Genomic DNA, 24,815 nt, shown 5'->3' with positions numbered 1-24,815 from the left:
TATTTGGTCCTTGTCTTCTGTATACTATTGGCCTCATGCCCAGAGTCACATTCCATTCCATTCTTTGAGGTTGGGAAGTCTTGAAGTTGTCATTGGACATTGGTTTAGGAGTGGAACAGGACCTGTGTTTTATAGTGTGTCCTAAGAGACTGTCATGTCTGCAACTCAGCAGCTTTACATGTGCCTTGAAGTCAGGCAGGGAATGTGGCGCTATGTACTAGTGTGGTACTAAAGGTCTCTCTCCCTCTCCCTCCCTCCCTCTCCCTCCCTCTCTCTCCCCCCGCCCCATCTCCTTCTCTCCCTCCCTCCCTCCCTCCCTCCCTCTCTCTCTCTCTCTCTCTCTCTCTCTCAAGAAAGAAAAATAAGGTACTAAGTGCACTAGTTAAAAAGCAATAAGGGGCCAGCCCTGTGGCATAGTAGTTAAGTTCGGCATGCTCTGCTTTGGTGGCTCAGGTTCACAGGTTTGGCTCCCAGGTGTGGACCTACACCACTCATTGGCCATGCTGTGGCAGTGACCCACATATAAAGTAGAGGAAGATTGGCACAGTTGTTAGCTCATGGATAATCCTCCTCAGAAAAAAAGCAATGGAATATTTGTAACTTGTGCCACCAAAGAGCTTAAAATTAGATGGAAGCCTGCCACAGGTTGTGGTTTGTGGGTGGGGATGGCACATTGCTGTGTGTTTCCACACTGATATTAAGATGCTTACTTAGATCTCACTGAATACATACAACTCCCCACTATTGTCACCACTGAGCAGGTGAGGAAGCTGCAGCTCAGAAAGGATAAGGAACTTGCCCAGGAGCACACAGCTAGACTCTGTGTGTGCAGAGGGGTGGAAATGAAGGGTGGAAACGAGAGCTTTCCGAAGGACTAAGGGACTGAGTCGACAGACTACAAATGGGTCCAGTAAGAAGGACTCTGGTGGTGTGACTCCAGGTGACTGGCAGAATGGTGGCATTGACACAAGACATTTGGAAATGACCTACAGTAGTAAGGTAAACCTGTGGCTTTAGCTGAGCACTCCTGCAGGGTGTGGCCTCTGCGTCCCACCTCACCCTCCCACCTGTGCATGTGCACACACTTCTGCTGATTCTACAAGGGTCTTCACAGAGGACCACCAGAGATTTATCAGGTTCACAAGCCATTTTATTTACGTGTACTACTAACTTTGCTAAATCTTATGCGGAAAGGAGCCTCAGTAGACCCTTGACTTCTGAAGATAGCTAGTTTGGAGCAATGGAGAGCAAGTCCAGTTGTCCCTGGACAGGGCGCTCTGGCCCTCACCAGCGAACTCTTTTTTTCCTAGGTATCTGTCAGCACACTGACCTCTCTGTAGTGCAGGTTACAAAGGGTAAGGGATCGTTTTTGTAGCAATGAACCCCAAGTTCAGGTCCCTTTTATGTTGCCATTAGCAGAGTGCCGTGACTGGTCTGGTTCCCCATGGCCCTCGAGACCACCGTCCTCACTCTGCGGGCTCCAGTGGTTCCTTAGTCCAAGACCATTTGGATCCGTCTGTGTAGTTACCTTAGTTACTAAATGCAAAGTCCAGGCAGCCTTCAGTGCTTCAGCATCTTGTTAACAAATGCATTTAAATATTTAAATAATATCTTTCTGCTGAAGTTTTTGTTTTTGGCTGAAGACTTAACTGACTTAGTTATCCCCGCTCCATCAGAAAGGGGCGAAGTGTGCATTTGATGCAATGTAAATGTTTTGTTATGTATTCTCAGCGTTTTGTCATTTCTCAAGTCCGAGAGCCAGTGAGCTCCTCAGTCCAGCTATGAACTTAGAAACATTGGGTTGCTCTGCTTTATTTTTACTGTTTCTTTAGTGGATTTCAACTAGCAAGAACTTTTAAGTACTTAAATTCATGGAATGCTTAGCTTTCACAACAGCTTAGTTTATAGCTGAGGATAATATAAATTATCCTCAAAGACCAGGACCAAGGCGTTGGACTGTTTCATGTTCTTAGGTTTTACTTATATGTTTTGAGTCTTCTCAAGAAGAGACAGAAAAACACTACCTCTGTAGTTAAACTTGAATTGCCTGAGTTGTGGAGCTTTGAGCCTTATAAAAATGTTCAGTTAAACAGTCCTCTGTGGCTTGACAACCACTATCTCATACAAAACCCAGTCCGTTTCGGAGGCTCCGTCATGGAGAACATGAGGTGAAGTTTGATTTAATCATTATTGCATGTAGCATTTATACATAAATTTACACTTTTAAAGTAAAAGCTGATTAAAATCATGGTTGGAAAGCTGATAGAAGATGTAATTCTCAAGTGTGTTAGATTAGTATCCAGTTGCTCCCCAATTTTTTTTCTCCTTTGCTGCTTGTTTCTTATAGCGTTTTGACAGCAGAGTGTATGTTCAGTAGGTAACCCTAAACGTTGAACAAGGCAGGCCATTGTTTTTATGGTCTGTGTACCTGTATTTCCTTATAGGTGCTGGACTGGATTGAGAACCATGGAGAAGCATTTCTGAGCAAGCATACAGGTGTGGGGAAGTCGCTCCATCGGGCTAGAGCTTTGCAGAAACGTCATGAAGATTTTGAAGAAGTAGCACAGGTAAAACAGTGGCTTTTGCTCTTTTCTCCTCTAAATACCTGTGTGGTGGGTTTTGAATTACAGTTTTAACCACATCTGAGATGAGTTAGCCTTAGTGAGGTGTGTTTGAAGATGATGGTCAGATTTCAGAGTGAAGTTGTCATTTCCTAGACAGAAAAATGATTTAGTTGTTGACCCTTTCAAAAAATGTTCTTGAAACAGAAAAGTGTCTTGGATGTTTTTGCTGTATTTATTGTACCAATGTCTCTTGACTAGTTTGTGAAATTTCAGTTCGTAGTCAGAATAACAGTCCTTCTTGCATTTCTGTAGTGATGGGCCCAGCATTTCTTGTCCCTTTGCAGTTCTTTTAAATGTGTGTGCTTAGGAAGCGGGAGGCAGGGGTGCAGTATGTTAGAGCTTGGGCTTCGTGGAGTTTGAGCATTGGCTGTAAGTCCCACTATTGTGTGACTTTGGAAAAGCCTCTTAGCATTTCTAAGGTTAATTTTCTTATCTGAAAAATAGGCCCAGTAAGGGCTCCTGGAGAGAAAGTAAGGTTTATGTGTAGCATCATCTAGGGTACCTGGCCCATGTTCTTCCCAAAACTTATATATGGATCATGTAAGTATATATATGGAAGCTATAGGAGGGAGGGTAAAAATTGTTTTAAAAAGAAGTTGTCTAGTAGTACAAATCCAAACTGAGACACACCATGGTGAAACTGAGGAACACCAAAGACAGGATCTTAGAGACAAGAAGAGAGAAAGGACAAAATGACACCTGTGAGAATGACTCTTAGACAGCTGGCTTCTCATCAGTAACCACAGATTCCGGGAGAGAGTGGAGTAGAGTCCGGAGGGAAAATAACTGAACCTGGAATGCCATACCCAGCTGAGCTGTGGTTCAGTAGTGCAGATAAAATATAGACCAAGACTGAGCAAGTTTACCGCTCAAGTAGTTACCAGAAGAGCTGACTAACATACATGGTTTATGAAGAATGATGGAGGCACCCACTGTAACTTAGACTCGGCGGGAACAGAGACTTCGTGTTGTTCACTTCACTATCACTAGCACCTGGAACAGTGCCTGGCATATTTAAGCAGTCAGCAAATATTTGTTGAATGAATTAACTAAAGGAATAAAAAGGAAATATGAGAAGAAAGGACTGGGATCAATAATAAGCACAGAAGTTGGTAATATGTTTGTAAATCAAAAGATTGACCGTTTAAACAGAAGACAGTGAATTTGGGGTAGTTAAAAACAAGGTGGAACTAAAGTACCAGAGCACTCAAACACGGAAGATGGAAGGGTGTTCTGAGGAGGGTGGCAAGAGGTGTTGTGTATCTTAGATTTGTCAGTTCCGGTGTGCATGTCAGCAGTGTTGAACGACCACTGAAAGTTTAGGGATAGAAATCATCACGTCCAAATCAGTATAAAGGGAAAATAATACACAAAACCAGATAAATAAAAACTCACGAAAATGGGTCTGGTGGGAGCAAACGAAATGAGAACAACAAAAATCATGATAGAAGTCACAAAATAAAATGTAGTAATTTGTCCATAAATATCAGTAATTACAGTAAATGTGCAAAATAGATTATACTTGTGAAAAGACAAAGATTCTCTGACTGAATATCTTTTAAAAATGCCATATGTTCTTTTCAAGGGCACAGCTAAAACATACACACCCAGGAAGTTTGAAAATATATAAAATATTAGAAAAAAGATCCACCAGGCAAGTATTAACCAAAAGAAAACTGGCGTAGGAATATTAATATTAAACAAATAGACTTGAAACCATTATTAGAAATAAAGAGGGTCTTTCGTTTTAAAAGGAGGGGTATCAGTATGCATCTAACAATATAGTCTCCAAATCTATAAAACAAAAATAAACAAGAGTAAACCATGGCTTGTGTGTCAGTAGGTTTTGCATGACAAGGGGTTCCATTATATACCAGTTTAGTGAGGGAAATAAATATGGGGTAGAATTACAGGATAGAACAAAACAAATCACTTGGGTCCTATTCAGTGAAAACACCTTTGAAACGTTACCTTCTTTACATGTCTTCCTATGTAAAGTAAAAACAACAGTCCCAACCTTTATGCTTTCTCCATCTCAAGAAACAGGTAAGAAAAGATCGTGTGTTCTGCAGCCTTGCCACGTGTGCAACGCGTCTTCGGATTTTTCTTATCTACGTTGTGGGTGATCTCCTGACTTAACGCTTGCTGGAAAATATTTTGCCTTCCTCTTGTAGCAGAAGAAATGTGGGAAATGTGCTCTTATCTCCCCTTTATTTTTTTTCCATAAGATAAGCTGCTGCTGTAGCCAGTGAGGTTTGAGGATGGATGGAAATTTGGATCATATGAGCAAACTTCAGGCCCCAAGGAATCTAAGAGGTGGAACAGCACACAGCCGGAATCTGTTCAGAGAGGGAGGCTCCTGCCTCCAGTAGCGTGTTCCCTGGGATTGTAGACTGGACTGCCCTTGCCCTGCCTCACACCCTCCTGAGCAGCCTTGTCTATATGAGGGATGATGGTCTGCTGAATGTCCTCCTGTGTTTCCAGCACCCCAGTGACCCTTCTGCCTCCAATTCCTGTGGTTCCTTCTATTCGAAATTAAGGAAATGTCTTCTCTGGCTAACCTTGCCCTATCTTTTCATGGTGAACTTATTTCCTCAGGTCTCAGATAACCATCAGAGCTGTCCACATAGGTTCTCCGGGGACAACAAGAGTGAGAACACTTCCTTTGTAGGAAATGTTTCTGCCTTAGTGTTTCTAGGGCAAGCCAAGAGTTAAAGTGGCACCCTGAGCTGTGGTCTGCTTTACTCCGGGTTCGAGAATGGCAGGTACTTGTCTGCTCCTGCCTCTTCCCAGCTGACTTGCACTGCTTTCTTAGCATCTCTTGTTCATTGTCCCTGGGAGCCTCACCCTCTTTCCCTGAAATTGAAAGTGCTTAAGCCCAAACCTGACCTGTGCATGAAAAAAACCTTAAATATAAACACCTTTTGCTCACTTTGCAAACATCTGCACCCAGTTTCCCTCCCTCTGGTTTTCAAATAATCACCCTCCATGTGTCAGGCATTCTGCCAGGCACGGAGGGGCCAGCCCTCCTCCTGAAGAGGCAGGGCCACCTGTCAGAGGGCTTTTCCTGGTAGTTCTTGTTGTCAAGCCAAGACCCACAAATTAGTAAAATTCGGCTTGGTGGCAAAGAAAGGAGAGGGTGTTAGAAGCAGGCATGAGGGACAGCAGGTGGGACTGTTGGGCAGCACAGCCATGTGGTCTGCATGGCTGGAGCATGGGCCGGGCCTTCCAGGGCCTGGGGAGCCGCGGGCGGAGACCAGACTCTCCTCTCTGTGGGCCTCTCCTCTGCAGAGCCACTGTGGGGTGCAGGCTTTGAGCTCTCCACCCAGAACCTGGCCATACCTGCGTATCTCAGCTTTCCTCTCTACCTGCACCCTCCTTCCCGCCCCACTGCCAGGCCCTGGGCCCTTCAAGGATGGCCTCTTTCTAGCATCTTGGACTCCTCCCTCTCCTAGTTCTTTTCCTTCTGGCACTGAATATTTATAGATCCTCCCGTCTCTTGAAGAACGTCACTTGATTCTGCTCTATTTTTTAGATACCGCTTGGTTTCGAAGGAGTGTTCTGCCACTCTGCTCTGCCTCCTCATTGTCTGCTGTCCCCAGCAGTCCAGCTTTACGCGTGTCTGTCTGGTAAAACTGCAGTCACTAGGCACGCAGCAATTTGCCATTGTTCAGAGTAGGCTTTCAACAGTCTGTCGTCGTTGCTGGGGACTGGGACCCAGCCACTCGTATAATCCCCTCCACGCGCTTTAGAGTGAAAATCTCTGAGCCTTTCCATCCACAACATCCTATTGTGTGACAGGCCCCTGGTAGTCCATAATGGAGCTCTACAATCTAGTGCACACCAGCCCCTGTGCATGCAGATACTGTAAATCCCAGAGAACACTCCTGGACCACTGCAGGCTAGTTCTGGAGGGAGTTTGCTGTGCCTCAGAGTGCTCCCTCAGGCAGTGGAGGAGGGGGACTGCCCTATACGGTAAGAACTAGCCAGAGATTAATTGTAGTGAGTGGGGAGCGGGCCGTAAGACCTGAAAAAACAGGTGGACTGCTCTCTCTAGACTTTCCGCCTTGTTTAATAAAGATTTTTTGAGGGGAGTAGGGGAGAGGAGGATAGCATTTTAAGCTAGAAGAGATCTTGGCTTAGTAGGACTGCGCAGTGGATTTGCTCTAGAAAAACCATGGCCTCGGTACTGAGACAAAATTACAGTTTGTGTTTGTAGCATCATTCATCGACAGCTCTCTAGGTCTTCCCAAAATGCAAACTGACCCCAGTCTTGCTCTAGCACACGGGGAATGAGCCCATGAAGTGAATTACCTTCTCTATCTTTGACTGCTTTCTGGCAAACCAAATTGTAATAGAAGTGCTTATGGCAGAGATGTAACTTCTGTTTTTTTTTTTTTTTTTTTTTTGCTGAGGAAGATTCACCCTTAGCCAATCCTCCTCTTCTTTAGCTTGAGGAAGATTAGCCCTGGGCTAACATCTGTGCCAATCTTCCTCTATTTTTTTTGTACGTGGGGTACCTGTAAAGCATGGCTGGTGAGTGGAATAGGTCTGCGCCCAGGATCTGAACCCGGGCTGCCAAAGTGGAGTGCACAGAACTTTAACCACTCGGCCATGGGGCCAGCCCCTAAGTTCATATTTTAGATTTATATATCTTTTTGGACAGAATGGCCTTGTGAGGCATCTTAAAAATGGGAACAAAAGCATCTTTAGTGCTTAATAAGGAGCCTTATTTCGTTTTCTGAAACATATTCACAAAGGTAAAACAAATTTTGGGTTGAGGGAGAAGAAATTTCCTTTTCACAGTTAAGTTCAGGGTTAGATAGTTTGTTTCTTTGGCTTGTTTTGAAAGATCCTTTGTAAAATGAATTCTGAATTGTCTTTAGTTTAGAGATCTTGAATTAGAAGTTTATTTAATAAATTTTTCCTGTGGTCAGCTTCTTCAGAATAGTGAGTTGCTGTATGATGGAGTGACAACAGATTCAAGAAGGAAGTAGTGAAAGCCTTATGGTTGAAAAGAACTAAATATAGATTATTTATTATATAGAACTAGTCTTGTTTTCTGGGAAGGAGGAACCCGAAAAGATCCTCATGTTGACTTGGTGGCAGGGAGTCATACAGCCGGGTGTAACTTCTGCAGGACATAAGACTCCACTGCCGAGCCCGCTGTCAGGCTGTTTCAGACACTGCTGTAGCCACATCAGGAAGCGCTTGGATCATTTTTGGACACGGTTTTGCAGAGCCAAGAATCTCCTTGTGACGAATCTGAAGATCCATTCCTTCTTTATTTTATATGGTGACTGTGAGTAGATGCATCCTGGTGAATGAATTCATGGTAACGAGTTTATAGAGTGTGGCACACGCAGCCATGTTGCATTTTCATGCAGGAGCTTTTAAAAAGAAAGAAAAGGTGCTTTCCACGGGAATCGTTTTGCAAATGACTGTCAGAAGGGAAGACGCTCTTTGACAGTCATCTTCTCCTTTGCCTTCTAAATACTTGTCCAAGTTAATGTTCTTTTGTAGATTTTAAAAAGCTATGAATACAACAGGCAGTAAAACCTAGAAAACTCTGGTTCAAGGAAGTAGCTGGCTTTGAGAGCACAGAGATTTCTGTAACATGATTAGCGAATCTCTGACGTAGCCCGTCTTCCCATAAATGTCCGCTCTGGGAGTGCGCACACCACCTTCTCTCCTGTCTGCTTATCCCCGGGGTTCAGATTACCTTCCAAAGATGTAACCTGTTGTGAAGTTGTTCCCCAGGAAGCCATTTCTGTCACCAACTTTTTATATATGCCGTGTAATTATCTGGTCTTCCAGGATAAGAAAGTATGGCTGTTTAGGAAAGCAGGAGACCTTACGTTCATTCTTGACTTTCAGAAGAGAGCAGGCTGATTCTCAGACTCCCTGGGCGCTGCTGAGCTTGTTCACCTTTTGCAAGGATACTCTGCACAGCCTGTGGACACACAGGATTCTTCCACTCTTTTTGCATGCCCTAAATTCAGGCCTTGAAATGTCTGTGTTTTCCTCCGTTCCTATCTTTTCTAAGATCAAGAAAACCCATCTTTTCTGGGTTCTAAATATAGCCTCTGGCCATCTTGGGTAAAACCCAGGCTTTAGCTGTGAGGGGTTGTAGGGAGAGGAAGGTCTGATCGCCTTTGAAAAGCTCTGGGTGTTTCCTGAGTCCTAGCCATTATGCAGTTTTAATTTACTTCTCAAGAGAAAGAGGAACCTGTTCGGCTTACATTATCCCCTTTAATCCTCATCGCTGGGACTGTTACCCCACCGCACAGATAGCACCTGGGCCCAGAGAGAGCTGCCTTCAGGGACAGGACAGCAGGTAGGAGAGTCCAGTCTCTTCAGACTCTGAAACAGGTTCTCTGACCTGACACTCCCTGCCCCCTTCAAGTCTGAATTTAAGTGACTAAATTTTCCCTTGTGAGAGGAACCCCGGCCTAGGCATTTGCTGCCTGAACAATGCCAGCTCCACTGACTGACTTGGGCAAGTTACTCACCCGTGCGTGCCTCCATTTCCTCGTGTGTGAAGCGGGAGTGAAATAGTGTCCACGTTATAGAGCTGTGGTTGGGACAGTGAGTGCTCCAGAGTTAGCGTTTCTGACGGGTGTGTTGATTAACACACGGAAGTCTGTTTTCTTCCATGGCAGAAGGATCCGGGGTAGGCTCTACCTGAGAAGGCCTAGGCCCTGGGTTTCAGAGAGGCAGCGTGCTGACCCTGGTCCACCAGCACCCACCGCTGTGCCAGGGGAGAGCCACTGAACCCTGTGTGCCAGCTCATTTTTTTCAAGGGTGAAATGAGAAGTAGGACGAGATGAATGCTGTTTCGTGTCCCGGATAATTCAAAAGAGCACTTGTTCTTTTGGGACCTTTGTTGTTGTATATGTCCTTACCTCTGGCAGAGAGGCGGAAAGCTTTCAGAAACGTAATGGTGAGGGCTTGGGAGGCACCACTTACCAAACACGAGAGGTAAGCGACTTCACGGCTGTAGTGACAGTCAGTCAGAAAACAGGATTCGGCTCTTAGAAATGTGTACATGCAGCATAAAGCATGTTACACTGTTAGCTTCATTCAGCACTGAGTCCCTCTTGTGCCTCTGCTTGGAGACACAGAAGCGTGCTTCCTGGGTGAGGCCCCACAGGGGCAGCATGGATCTGCATAAAGCCGTCATCCTCAGAGGAGTTACATCAGAGTGCAGTCTCTGGTGACTGGAGAACCTTTGTGGGCAAAATGTATGCAGAACCACCACAGCAAGAGCCCTTGGTGCTAATAGCTGACCGTCACAAGGAGAGCTTACTCTGTGCCCAGGGACTGCACCGAGCGGCCCGAGTGCCAGCCTCTCAGGAGGGAAGGCCTCCATGAGAGAATCTGTGGAAGGTGCTCACTAATAGTTCCATAGGTGAAAGCTGTTTTTAAAAAATCTACATATACATATATGTGTGTGTACATATATATGTGTGTGTATACATACACATATGTGTACATACATGTATTTTAATAAACTTCTTTAGGCCAGTTTTAGATTTACAGAAAAATTATGATATAGAGTTCCCATACCCTGCATCTATTTTTCCCATTATTATCATCTTTCATTAATATGGTACATTTGTTATAATTAATTAACTAATATTGATGTTTTTATTATTAAGTAAAGCCCATACTTTATTCAGATTTCCTTGGTTTTCCCCTATTCTAGGATCCTATTCAGAATGCCACATTACATTTAGTTGTCATGTCTCCTCTTGGCTCCAGTGGTTTCTTGTCATTATTTTTTATTATTGTCATTAATAGCTTCCTCATCATTTCCTTTATTACCGCATTATTCTAATTCTAATTCATAGTTTAACTCCTCCCTTATCATCCACATGGCGGGGTGATGTCTCTAGCCTGACTCTCTGGGCCACAAAGTCATTGACTCAGGGCTGACATGAGACTCTTTCTGTCCTGTCACTCAGAATCTCCAGGGTGGTATGGTAGTGTGCATGGAGGGCTCCTTGTCACACAGTTGTCATGGCAGCTTGCCAGACTGCACCATAGGGGATGTGGAGGTCCAGAGTCACGTAGGAGGGAGAGTGGACATTTATAAAACATGCTTCTGTTGTTACAAAGCTCTTTTGAAGTGGGCACTTTTACTCTTTCTGCTCTATGCAGGAATTATTATAACTTAGCTTCCAATTGTGTCATATTGAGTGTATATAAAACCCTTTGATTGTGCTTTTAAGTCCTGCATCAGATTTGGAACTGACCGTGCTTTTCAAATTATTTCAAATAATTGATTCCAAAGATTGTGTAAAATGTCCACATATACATTTTCCAAGTTGGCCATAATTAGTAAATTTTAAAGGGTTCTTTTGTAAAGAAAAGTTCTGAAAGGTCCTTTGTTAATAGTGTGGGACATTCTCATCAGAGTTTGGATAGTACCCAAAAGAGAAGTCCCCTGAAAATGGTTTTTCAGATGGACGGAGAGAAAGAGATGCCTGCGAACCTTGCCCCATGGCGGCGTGTAAAGCAATGCTACGTAAAACACTGCTTTGAGGAGTCTCACCAGCTGACAATACGGTGGATGGTTGTAAGCACAGGCTCCTGAGTCACACAGACCTGGGTTGAGTCCTGCTTCTACCGCCTGCCACCTTGTCCCCTGAGCCCAGTGACTGCCCTTCAGGCCTCAGGTTCCTTACTTGTCAAGGGGACTGTTGTTCAGGTTGGACGGCCCACTGCAATGGGCTCACTTAGACCTGACCCACAATAAGTGCTCGTGACCACGGCAGACAGGGCGTGGGGAGTGTTCAGCCTGTGGTGGTGATAAAAAGCAGACAGACTTTTAGCTGGCCTTTATTATTTCTTTTAATTCTCTGTCAGCACTGCACCCCTCCTTATTGCCTGCAGAAGATGGACTGCTCCACCCCAACCCCAACCCTGACGTCAGGGGCACTCTTGCTCTGTAAATGGGCATCAATAGCTTTGTCATTGAGATCACCTCAGACCTATCACACTGTATGTTACACCTGTTATAAAATTATTTTAAACTTGCAGTAAAGTTGGAAGTACAGCACAAAAGGCTTGTTTTCCCCTGAACCATTTACTTTAGTGTGTATTTCTTACCAAAAAAGGACATTCTGCTGTACACATAATAACACCATCAAAATCAGGAAATTAACATTGATACAGGATTACCTTCTAACTCTCGGGCCCCATGATGTCCTGTATAACTAAGGGATCCAGTGTAAAATAACCCTGGCCTTTAGTTGTCACATCTTTTAGTGTCCTTGAGCTGAGAGCAGCTCCTTGGTTTCCTTGACTTTTGTGACCTGACCCTTTGGAAGATTTCAGGCCCATTATTTTGGAGACTGCTCCTGACTTTGAGTTTGTCTGATGATTCCTCATGATTAGATCCCCATTATCCATCTTCAGCAGGGCTATCATACAGAGCTGCTGTGTCCTTCTCATGCCGTCCCACCAGGTGGCACACAGTCCTGTTACATAAGGTGTTCATTTTGAGCCCTGGGTTAAGGTGGTGTCCATCTGACTTCTCCACTGGAAAGTGAGCCTTTCCCCTTTCGTAATTAGTAAGTACTTTGTGGGAAGGTACTTTGAAATTCTACAGTATCCTGTTCCTCATCTGGTCTTATTTATTTATGTCACTGTGTGACTCATGGTTTCTTTCCTGTTGTGTTAGTGTGTTATACTCTTATTACCATTGTTGTTTACTCAGATTGCCCTCATTTGGCCAGCAGGAGCCTCCTCTCGTTGACTTCTGGGTTCTGACCTGTCCACATTGTTCCTGAGCTTCTCCTTATGTTCTAGCACAGTCAGATGTTTCAGGCTCATCTTGTCCTTTATCCCACCCCAACCCTGGAATCAGTCATTTCTCCACAGAGCCCTGGTTCCCTTTAGAGGAGAATGGTGTTAGTAGTGGAAGTTCGGGTGCTAAGCATGCTTATTGCTGTGGCGCCATCGCTGCTCCCAGGTCCTCTCAGTGGATAGTGGGAGGGAGAATGTGACTGTGTGTGTGTGTGCGCGTGCGTGCGCACGTGACATGCACATTTACACATCTTTCTGTTGAAAACTGTGTATTCATGCTGATACCTCTACTTCCAGCCCAGTGCCACGGGATTAACTCAGATTTTGTCCTTTTCCATATTTGTCACTCCCTTCTCCACAGTGAGGACCCTGCCTCTCATTATCCTTAATGTATTGACTTAGTAGATTAATGCCCCCAGCCTAACCAGTCTTCCAGCTGGGAGGCTGCCCACTGCAGGGGTGCCCTTGCTCCCCTTCAGGCTTGGACACCCTGCAGGGACACCATCCCCACACCGTGGGCCATCACCTGCCCTCACTAATGAGGCACCAACCCTGCTTGGCTTTACAGCTGAAATGTTGGAGAAGGAGAGGCTGGAAGGGCTCCACCTGTTTCTCAGGGGAGCTGCAGACTTGCTTGGCTGGCCTTTTCAGAAGGCCTCGTTCTGTTCTTCCCCGGCACTGCCTCGGCAGCCCCCCATCCCCGTCCGTGAGCCTCTCACCAGCAGTTCTTTTAACAGTGTCAGGTCTCTGGCATACTTGTTTATTTGTGGGACCCTTTGCAGCCTCTAGTTTATCAAGAATTTAAGAAAGAGTAATGTTCAGAGTATTTGAGACACCTGTTTACACTTTCAGCTCTTTCAAACTCTGGCTACTTTATAGCCATTACAGTGATTATTTCCTTTTTCTCAAAAAATGTGTACCCTTACGTAGAAAAAAGATAAGCAAAAAATTACCAGTAAGTGGAAACATGTGAAAAAAGCAGCTTATGTTTGTCTGAAACTTAACCTTTTTGCTTGCACTTGGAGAATTATCACAAAATCTTTATCATACTGAAAGACACAAAACTGGAACTCTCCACTCTGTCATAAAACCAGGAGAAAAGTGAAGTGGGCACTTGTGGCGACGTGCCGTCTTCTTGCTGTGCAGCAGCAAAAGCTGAAAGCCCTTTATGAGTCACGGGGCAGCCAGCAGCTGCCTCCGGACACCCATCTCTGCTGTAGTTGAAAGGGCTTTGCCATGAGGTTCAAAGTTTAGCAGTCTAAAACAGGAATGGAAAAGGCTACTCACAGGGATGTATCAAACTCCTAAAGTCATCTCTTCTCATCGTACTTGTTCTGTATGATTTACGGATATGATCAGGAATATCGCAGACTGCCTTTGTGTTGCGGAGTTTTATGACTGCTGGCCTGGCCGGTTTCTTTCTGTTTCACCCCCTGTTTCTTTATATGTTCCCTTGTGCAGAACACATATACCAATGCAGATAAATTACTAGAAGCAGCAGAGCAGCTGGCTCAGACGGGGGAATGTGACCCAGAAGAGATTTATCAGGCTGCCCATCAGCTCGAAGACCGGATACAAGATTTTGTTCGGCGTGTTGAGCAACGGAAGATCCTACTAGACATGTCAGTGTCCTTTCACACCCACGTAAAAGAGGTAAGACATCAGGAGACAAAGATGTAGCCGTGTCTGCAGGGGTCTTTGAACTCCGTGGAACGAATGTGGATCTGGTTGTGATGTGAGAAAGTGGACAAGAAATGGCCAGTGAGGATACGTAGCCTATTTACACTGAGCGGGTCAGTGTGGACAGGGGACCGAGCTAGAATGCTTGTGCCTCCTCATCACCCGAGTGCAGGCATGCTTTTGCCGGGGCTGCAGGAGCCCGTGTGTCTGTCAGGAGGGGCCCCTTGAGGGTTGAGGGTGGCTGGGGAGAGATGAGGATTAGGATGTGAGCAGAGAAAACGGGAGCTGAAGGAGATCCCTTTAACTTGGAGAGAGAGAGCGTGCATGCATTTTAGCCTGGCTAGAGAACTGCTCTTTCTGCTCAGAGCTCTGGGTTTCCCTTCTGTGCTTCAGCCTGTCGTGTGGCGAAAGTCATGGCTGCCTTCTGACTTTATCAGACTGTGTGACTACTCCCAGATACTAATAAAAGTGAATTTTACATAATACTGAGTTTAAATGTACCCAAACCAACATGGCCTTAGTGTTACTAATGCTAATGTCATACATATGCTCTTGCTAATAAACTTACCTCACGATAAGAGATAATGTGTTATTTGGTAGGTGAAAAATAGTTGGTCCTAATTATGCCTTGCATATATGTTATTCTTACTAGAAATATAAAGTTACATTAAACTATTATGTAGCTTTTGAGAAAAAGGATTTATAATAAAAATTAACATTTTCAGCAGGACCACAAATTGAATAGGGATGTCAACTTACTGCATCTTATTTCTAAGGAAAAAAATTCTCCACAGCTCTTTGTAAATGGGAAACGAGGAGCCTTTCTGGGTAATTGGGGATAAAATACATGAAGGTTTATAGCAACAGGCTAGGAAGAAGGATCTGGGCAGAGCAAGACTACCGGGAGATTCTCAGGAGAGGGCTGGTCTGGTTTGCCTTGTTTAAAGGCATCGGAAATTGGGGACCAGTAGATCTGTTTAAAGGAAAGGAACTTCACTGCCAGTTCTGGGATCGTGAGTAGTTACTCCTCAACCAGGCCAATTGTAACTTGGAAGTTTGGCTCCAGGAAAACCATACTCCCCTCCCACTCAGAAACTCTGTGAGCCCACGGGAAGAGTGTAGGGGGCGTATTTGGCTGAGTGCTGGGACCCCAGGAGCTGTGCCTCAGCCCCCCGGGCTGGCGTGCTCTGCCATCCTCTGCTGGGCAGCCCTGTCTGCAAAAGGGCTGGCGCTTTGTGGGCCTGGGACGGTTGTCACCAACACGACCCGCTTCTTTCCCTGCTCTTAATGATGCCCTGACTGAAAAAGACTTCACAGTATTTACAAAGAGACTGTTTTTCCAAGGAGACGTGTTAGGCAGACATTTGTCCCTGACAATTTCCGTTTGTGGATGCACGTGTCACCAGGCTGTAAGGTCCTCACTGCTGAGTCAAGCTATAACTACTGACTAATCCTGCCTCTGCCAGCTCTTTCCCCAGCCTCCTGCAGCACTGCCACCAGAATTAATTTTTCTGAAATACAAATTTGATTTGGTTGTACCCCTGCTTTTGAACCATCAGTGATTCTTTATGTATGAGGGACCAGCCTGAAACCCCTCAGCATCTTCGTGATCTGGTCTCTGCTTTCCCTCTAGCCCCCTCCGTGCTGTCTCTTCCTCCAAGGCCGCTCCTTCTCAGCACAGGCTCCTGGGATCTGTAACACTCTGACACTCTTGAGACTTGGACTTGCTGCTCCCCTTCCCTTCCCTAGGCAGTTAGCTGTTCCCCCTACACTTTCTAGAACTTTCTTTATATGCACCTGTTACAGCACTTGTCGTGTTGCATTGTAATTGTTCGTTACTCTCTCTTTCCCATCAGTATTAGCTTCTCTTTATCTTGCGTGTTTTTACACCCTGGCTGAGAGGAAGAAGGTGATGTGTGTGAAAAAGCCGAGACAGACAGAAAGCAGACGAGCTCAGGGCAGCCTGGACCTTCCTAGGGAAAGTGTAGCGCATGGGGGCTGGAGTTCCTCATTTGGGCCACATGGGGTACTGTGGCCCTGGCAGCCTCTGAGTGGTGGGAGAGGCAGGACCAGTAGCTGCGCAGCAGTTCACAGAACTGGGAGGAAGGGGCGGGGGGAGCCGACCTCAGGTCTGGGGACCCAGCAAGAGCAGTTTGTAATCTGATCCTCTCTGTGTGACATGCCTAGTAATATTCTCTAGCAGGATTTGTAAAGATTTAACTTACTTTGGGGACAGAAAAGGCTCTTTCCATGGAGTGGTATTTATGATTTAGATCACCTTTTCAGCTTTGTTAAGATTTTCAAAAAGAGTCACAAAAGGAAACTGGAAGGGAAGCATTTTACAGAAGCCGTTCTCCAGAGACTCTGTTTGGGTTTGTTAGGTTTTGTGACATCAACAGCATTTTTAAGGATTTTTAAGGAAAAATCTTACAATTAAGAGCATTTCAGTTAGGAAACTGTAGAGTCTGTCTTGTCCCCTAGGCTTGAAAATTTATTTAAAAGTGAAAATACATTGTGTTTTCATTGATTTATACCATAGGCACTTCTAGTATGTATGAGGTTCATAGACGAGGAGACCTTCAGTCTGTTTAAAGGTGAAGTGGTTCACTTTTACAGCTTGAGAATTTCAGGTGCAGCTCACTCATTCGTGCCTTTTTATGTGGAAGACCATCACAGTTGCAGAGACACTGGCTTGTTTACCCTGATTTGGTTCCTTTTAACTGTGCGCCCCTCAAGTGACCTGGGGCTGAGGAAGGATTCAGTGACCAGCTGGGGGAGTGTGCAGCAGGCCCCACCTGTGCCCGGGTGCCAGCAGCACAGACATTCTGAGAGCCAGCAGCTCATGGGCACAGAGTGCCACCTCATTCCCCCTGCCAGGTGCTGGGACTGCATTTTTAGCACCAGCCATTTTCTTGGTAAATTAATTTTTTCCTGACCAGCCCCAGAATTTTCCTCAGTCTCCTTTCTCTGTGCTGTATGCATGCCCTGAAACCCACAGGGATATTTGGTAAGTTTTATGCAGGAAGAGGTGGTATCTTCAGTCCTTGTGTTTTGAAACTGGTTGTTGAATGAAAACTCATAGTTTAGAACGCACTTAATTAGTTTAAAATGAAATTGGAGGGAAGAGAAGGGCCAAGAGGAGGAAATCACGCTAACTAAATAAATATGTGTTTGTATAAAGTCACTAAATATTTTAACGAATCAGATGAATGAAAAATTGCTAAAACATTTATGTTATCTGAATTAATTTTCAAGCAGATGATACCATTTAAAATTACAAAGAGGAGGATAAACACATGAAGCTTTTTTGAAGTTCGCTGTCACAGGCTCTCATGACACGGAAGTTAACCTTACTCCCTCCCAGAGGCTCAGTGGTGGTTTTATTTCTCACTTTATCTGGAGCATAACTGTTGCTCTCTCTTTTGTGCAGTGAATTTCTGGTTCTGATGAGTATGTAACACAAAGGTGATCTCATTAACAACCGTGTCAGGTCAAGGTGATGTCTGCTCAGTGTTTGCTCGGGATTTCTTTTTAAGACTCACACCTGGAAGAAGGTTGGTGGTTGTAAGTCTGGTCACAAGCCAAGCACTTAGATTGGGCATGCTGAGACCTCTTGAACTCTCCTTCACTCTCTTGCCCCAGAGGACAGAATAGAGGACACTTGTTCCTTGGAAGAGAGAAAGGAGGACGTATTTTCACATAGATGGCAAATACTTTATATCTTGAGGTGGGATGCAGAAGGTGGATGATGAAGGTCTCAGCTCTGATTTCATCCTTCAACCCAGATTTGGAAGCATACTGGGACCCTTTCTTCATTTTTTTTCTGTAAAAAGAATTCATGAGATGCTTAACCTCTCCTCAGAAGACTTGAAGACCGATACCCTTTCTTTATGTTTTTAAAGTAGTATTTAAAAGAAATGTTGATTGGCCTAACATAAATTTAGATTTTATTTTAAGAGAATTTTTACCCTCCTACATTTTGTCTACCTCTCGATCTCTCTAGTCCCTTCTTCTTTTCTGGCATTTTATTCATGTCAATTCTGATTATAATTCTCCCATTATTACTCCTTTGTCACCTGTCCTCCTTTCCTTTTGAATGCATTTTTCCACTGTTCCTTCATTCATTGATTCCAAAGTCTCTCCCATGTCAGCTCTAATGTACAAGGAGGTGATAGAAAGATGAATCACTAGTGGCAAAATATACTTCTGTTTTTGTGTATATAGAGCATTTTAGACGTTTGTTTCCTGTCGTAGATGTTAAGTTCCTTCAAGACTAGAAACGAGTCTGACTTATCTTTGTATCCCACTCATTAGCCTGCCTCCCAGACTTAGCAGATACTCAGATTGTGGAATAAATGATGTCTATTTCTGGCACATCACTCTGAGATTTAATGATAGAGGGACATATTTCCATTTTCAAATATAGCAAAAGCATGATTATTTCCATCCATTTGTACTCATTCAACGTCATTTTTGAAATTAGGTCCTGAGCTAATTGATAATTACCTTTGAAATTTGTGGGTTATTTGAGGCAACCAGGTGGTGACATTGAGTTCTTGACCAGAGTCTATTTCTGGAATTGATTCAGTGGCCTCAAGTTGGGTTTTGTTCCCTTGATTCCCAGAAGCCATGGTTTCCCAGGAAAAATCATTCCCCCTTTTGAATCGGGCTGTGATTCTTGCTGGGTTAAGTAAAGAAGGCTTTTGGTTCTGCTTCTGCAAACTTAAACACTGAACTGGGACAAGTTTTTGTTTGGGGTAATGCCTGGGAAAAGAGGAATCTTTCATTTTATTCAGAAGTCAAAAATAAAGGCCTCTCAGCCACCTGGAGATTTCTTTGTCACAGCATACCAGTCTGGCTTCATTTTTATGCCTAACAGTTAAGCAAGCAGACTTCTTTCCTTATACTGGGCCAGTGCTCAGCTCTCCCAGGGGAGCAGGGAGCGAGCCATCAGGACCTTGCACTGTGGTCGGAGGAGGGTTACTAGGAAGCGGGAGCTCTCATCGCCTCTTAGAGTACGGAGCAGTCTCTCTCGTCCTCACTGAGTTTGCACCAGGAGTGTGTTGAAAACGTACCAGTACTTTCTCAACCTGCCACTGCTCAACGGGCCCAAATTTCTTTTATCTTCTTTCCCTTGTGGAGCTGCAGAACCAGTCACACACGTTGTAGTTAAACTAATTCAGGAAAACTGACTAAAGGTACATGGTGCTCCTTGCCTAGACCAGCTGCCCTCTGATGGATTCTTGTAGTCATTGGCAGGCACAATGCAGAGCCTCTTCACTGCTGACTTTCCAGAGAAGCCCATTTCTGTTGGGCATGGGGCATGCAGGTGAGGGGACACGTTAGTTCTCTGAGTGACCCCAGCCTCTCAAGCATCTGATCCCTCCAGATCCCGTATATCTCCTGTGCAAAGTTCTCTAAAATTTGATTTTCAACTTTCAAGCCTTTTCTTTTGGCTTCCTTAACGGTATTTTTGCTGCTATTTGTATTCTCTAAAATGATTTGCTTTTTTGTTCATGCCTGTTTCCATCCCCCCGTGTATACCTTCAAAGATATATGTGATACCTCTAAACATATTCCCCAGCTTTTTTTTTTTTTGAGGTCATAATAGTTTCTAACATTGTGAAATTTCAATTGTACATTATTTTTTATGTCACCATATAGATATATGCCCCTTCATTCCTTGTGCCCACCACCCAGTCTCTTTCCCCTCTGGTAACCACTGAACTGTTCTCTTTGTCCCTGTGTTAATTTTCTTCCACATATAAGTGAAATTGTGCAGTGTTTGTCTTTCTCTGTCTGGCTTATTTCGCTTAACATAGTACCCTCAAGGTCCATCCATGTTGTTGCAAATGGGATGATTTTGTCTTTTTTTCTGGCTGAGTAGTATTCCATTGTATATTTATACCACATCTTCTTTATCCATTCATCTGTAGCAGGGCACTTGGGTTGCTTCTGTGTCTTGGCTATTGTCAATAATGCTGCACTGAATGTAGAGGTGCATAAGTCTCTTTGAATTGTCAGTTTCAAGTTCTTTGGATAGATACCCAGTAGTGGGATAGCTGAGTCATATGGTATTTCTGTTTTTAATTTTTTGAGAAATCTCCATGCTGTTTTCCATAGTGGCTGTACCAGATTGCATTCCCCCCAGCAGTGTATGAGGGTTCTCTTCTCCACATCCTCTCCAACATTAGTTATTTTTTGTCTTGGTGATTATAGCCATTCTAACAAGTGTAAGATGATATCTTAGTATAGTTTTGATTTGCATTTCCCTGAGGATTAGTCATGTTGAACATATTTTCATGTACCTATTGGCTATCTGTATATCTTCTTTGGAAAAATGTCTGTTCATATTCCCTGCCCATTTTTTTAATTGGGTTGGTTGTTTTTTTGTTGTTGAGTTGTGTGAGTTCTTTATATATTTTGGAGATTAATCCCTTATTGGATATATGATTTGCAAATCTTTTCTCCCAGTTGGTGGGTTATCTTATCGTTTTGTTCATGGTTTCCTTTGCCTTTCAGAAAGCTCTTTAGTCTCGTGTAGTCCCATTTGTTTATTTTTTCTTTTGTTTCCTTCATCCGAGTAGACATGGTATTGAAAAAGATCCTTCTAAGACTCATGTCAAAGAGTGTACTGCCTGTATTTTCTTCTAGGAGTTTTATGGTTTCAGGTCTTACCTTCAAGTCTTTGATCCATTTTGTGTTCATTGTTGTGTATGGCAAAAGATAACGGTCTACTTTCATTCTTTTGCATGTGGCTGTCCAGTTTTCTCAGCACCATTTATTGAAGAGACTTTCTTTTCTCCCTTGTGTGTTCTTGGCTCCTTTGTTGAAGATTGGCTGTCCGTAGATGTGTGGTTTTGTTTCTGGGCTTTCAGTTCTATTCCATTGATCTGTGTGTCTGTTTTTGTATCAGTGCCATGCTGTTTTGATTACTGTAGCTTTGTAGTATATTTTGAAGTAAGTGGTTGTGATGCCTCCAGCTTTGTTTTTTTCCTCAGGATTTCTTTAGCTATTCAGGGTCTTTTGTTGCCCCATATGAATTTTAGGATTCTTCTATTTCTGTGAAGAATGTCATTGGGATTCTGATTATGATTGCATTGAATCTCTAGATTGCATTAGGTAGTCTGAACATTTTGACTGTATTTATTCTTCCAGTCCATGTGCATGGAATATCTTTCCATTTCTTTATGACATTGTTGATTTCTTTCAATAATATCTTATAGTTTTCATTGTATTTCATTGCATTTCATTTCATGGGTCTTTCACCTCCTTGGTTAAATTTATTCCTAGATATTTTATTCTTTCTGTTGCAATTGTAAATGGGATTGTATTCTTGACTTCTCTTTCTGTTAGTTCATTATTAGAGCATAGGAATGCAACTGATTTTTGTAAGTTGATTTTGTACCCTCCAACTTTGCTGTAGTAGTTGATTATTTCTAATAGTTTTCCAATGGATTCTGTAGGGTTTTCTATATATAAAGTCATGTTGTTTGCAAACAGCAAGAGCTTCACTTGTTCATTGCCTATTTGGTTTTGTTTTATTTCTTTTTCTTGCCTTATTGCTCCTGGCCAAATCCTCTAGTACTGTGTTGAATAAGAATGGGAAGAGTGGGCACCCTTGTGTTGTTCCTGGTCTCAGAGGGATGGCTTTCAGTTTTTCCCCATTGAGTATGATGTTAGCTGTGAGTTTGTCATATGTGGCCTTTATTGAAGTACTTTCCTTCTATACCCATCTTATTAAGAGTTTTTATCATAAATGGATGTTGGATCTTGTCAGATGCTTTCTCTACATCTATTGAGATGATCATATGTTTTTTATTCCTCATTTTGTTGATGTGGTATATCACATTGATTGATTTGCAGATGTTGAACCATCCTTGTGTCCCTGGTATAAATCCCACTTGATCATGGTGTATGATCTTTTTAATGTTTTGCTGTATTCAGTTTCCCAATATTGTGTTAAGGATTTTTGCATCTATGTTCATCAGCAACATTGCCCTGTAATTTTCCTTCTTTGTGTTGTCCTTTCTGGCTTTGGTATCAGGGTGATGTTGGCTTTGTAGAATGTTTTAGTAAGTGTTCCATCTTCTTGAGTTTTTTGGAATAGTTTGAGAAGGATAGGTATTAAACTTTCTTTGAATGCTTGGTAGAATTCTCCAGAGAAGCCATCTGGTCCTGAGCTTTTATTTTGGGGGAGATTTTTGATTACTGTTTCAATCTATTTGCTTATGATTGTTCTATTCAGATTCTCGATTTCTTCTTGATTCAGTTTTGGGAGGTTGTATGAGTCTAAGAATTTATTCATTTCCTCCAGATTGTCCAATTTGTTGGCATATAGTTTTGCATAGTATCCTCTTGTAATGCTGTATATTTCTGTGGTATCCATTTTAATTTCTCCTCTTTCATTTCTAATCTTATTTATTTTAGCCTTCTCTGTTTTTTTCAGAGTGAGTCTGGCTAAGGGTTTGTCAGTTTTGTTTATCTTCTCAAAGAACTGGCTCCTCATTTCATTGATCCTTTCTACTGTTTTTTATGTTTCAATTTCATTTATTTCTGCTCTGATCTTTATTATTTCCTTCCTCCTGCTGACTTTGGGGTTTGTTTGTTCTTTTTCTAATTCTGTTAGGTTTAACATTGCGTATTTGCGATTTTTCTTGTTTGTTAAGGTGGGCCTGTTTTGCTATGAATTCCCCTCTTAAGACTGCTTTTGCTGCATCCCATATGAGTTGTCATGTTTTTTCATTTCCATTTGTCTCCAGATTTTTTTTATTTCTCCTTTAATTTATTTAATGATCCATTGGTTGTTCAGTAGCATGTTATTTAGTCTCCATATATTTATCACTTTCCCAGCTGTTTTCTTGTAGTTGACTTCTAGTTTGATAGCTTTGTGGTCAGAAAAGATGCTTTATATGATTTCACTCTTCTTCAATTTATTTAGACTTACCTTGTTTCCCAACATATGGTCTATCTTTGAGGATGTTCCACATGCACTAGAGAAGAATGTGTATTCTGCTGTTTTTGGATGGAGTGTTCTATATATCTATTAAGTCCATCTGGTCTAGGTTTTCCTTTAAATCGACCATTTCCTTGTTGACTTTTGTCTAGATAATCTATCAATTGGTGTAAGTGGAGTGTTAAGACCCCCTACTATTACTGTGTTGTTGTTAATATCTCCTTTTAGGTTTGTTAATAGTCGCTTTATGTACTTTGGTGCTCCTGTCTTGGGTGCACATATGTTTATAAGTTGTTAGGTCTTCTTGATGGAGTGTCCCTTTTGTCATTATATACTGCCCATCTTTGTTTCTCATTACCTGTTTTATCTTGAAGTCTACCTTGTCTGATAAGTATGGTAATACCTGCTTCCTTTTGTTTGCCGTTAGCTTGGAGTATTGTCTTCCATCCCTTCACTCCAGGCCTCTGTTTGTCTTTAGATCTGAGATGTTTCCTGGAGGCAGCATATTGTTGGGTCTTGTTTTTAAATCCATCCTACCACTCTGTGTCTTTTGTTTGGAGAATTAAATCTATTTGCATTTAGTGCGATGATTGATATATGAGGGCTTAATTCTGCCGTTTTATCACTCGTTTTCTGGTGGTTCTGCATTTCCCTTGTTTCTCGTCCCATCTATTTTGGACTACCAATTCAGTTTGGTAGTTTTCTGTGATGGTTTTCCTAGTTTTCTCTTTATTTATCATTTGTGTCTCTGTTCTGATTAGTTGTTTAGTGGTTACCATGAGGTTTGTATAAAAAGAATCTCATAGATGAGATATTTCTGATAGCCTCCTATTTCCTTAGACTAAGCTGATTCCATCCCTTTCCGCTTTCTTTTCTAAGTTATTATTGTCACAACTATGCCATCTTATGTTGTGAGTTTGGTTAAAATGATGAGATTATATTTATTTTTTATCTTTTCCTTCCCTTTATCTTTAATGTTATAATTAAGTGTTTGCTAACCTATTCTGATAGCTGCAATTTTCTGGTTTTGTCTACCTATTTTTCTTCTTACTGAAGGCTTTGTAAATCCTTTTTTTTCCCCCCCCATGTATGAGGGCCTTCTTGAGAATTTCCTGTGGGGGGGTGTTTTGTGGCAATGAACTCCCTTAACTTGTGTTTATCTGTGAAAGTTTTTATTTCTGCTTCATTTCTGAAGGATATTTTCACTGGATAGAGTATTCTTGGCTGAAAGTTTTTGTCTTTCAGAATTTTGGACATAGCATTCTGCTCTCTCCTAGCCTGTAAGGTTTCTGCTGAGAAATCTTCTGAAATCCTGATACAGGTTCCTTTGTAAGTTATTTTCCTCTGCCTTGCTGCCCTTAATATTTTTCTTTGTCATTGACTTTTGCCAGCTTTACTACTATATGCTTTGGAGAAGGTTTTTTTACGTTGATATCATTAATTGTTCTGTTGGCTTCTTTCACCTGTATTTCCAGCTTCTTCTGCAGGTTTGTCAAGTTCTCAGCTATTATTTCTTTGAACAAGCTTTCTGCTCCATTCTCCTTCTCCCTCTGGATACCTATATTGCTTATGTTGCATTTCCTAATTGAGTCAGATATGTCTTGGAGAAATTCTTCATTTCTTTTTAGTCTTAGTTCTCTCTCCTCCTCTATCTGAAGCATTTCTATATTTCTCTCCTCCAGACTGCTAATTCTCTCCTCCATAATATCAGCTCTTTTATTCAGGGAGTCCAGATTTTTCTT

At 42.7% G+C, this 24,815-nt stretch overlaps 1 protein-coding gene across 6 annotated transcripts in view; it reads left to right on the top strand.

Moving 5' to 3' along the window:
• The window catches only part of TRIO (trio Rho guanine nucleotide exchange factor), a 356,110-nt gene that overhangs the window by 172,586 nt on the left and 158,709 nt on the right, over window positions 1-24,815 (top strand). For all 6 annotated transcript variants that reach the window (XM_044779483.2, XM_070519854.1, XM_070519855.1 and 3 more), the window contains exons 10-11: window positions 2,445-2,567; window positions 13,899-14,090. In XM_044779483.2, coding sequence (XP_044635418.2) covers window positions 2,445-2,567; window positions 13,899-14,090 — 315 coding nt within the window. The remainder of the gene's footprint in view (window positions 1-2,444; window positions 2,568-13,898; window positions 14,091-24,815) is intronic.

The sequence above is a fragment of the Equus asinus genome, chromosome 10, assembly GCF_041296235.1.
Source record: "Equus asinus isolate D_3611 breed Donkey chromosome 10, EquAss-T2T_v2, whole genome shotgun sequence".
In the NCBI taxonomy this organism is placed as follows: domain Eukaryota; kingdom Metazoa; phylum Chordata; class Mammalia; order Perissodactyla; family Equidae; genus Equus; species Equus asinus.
This window is presented reverse-complemented; position numbering and strand designations above follow the sequence as displayed.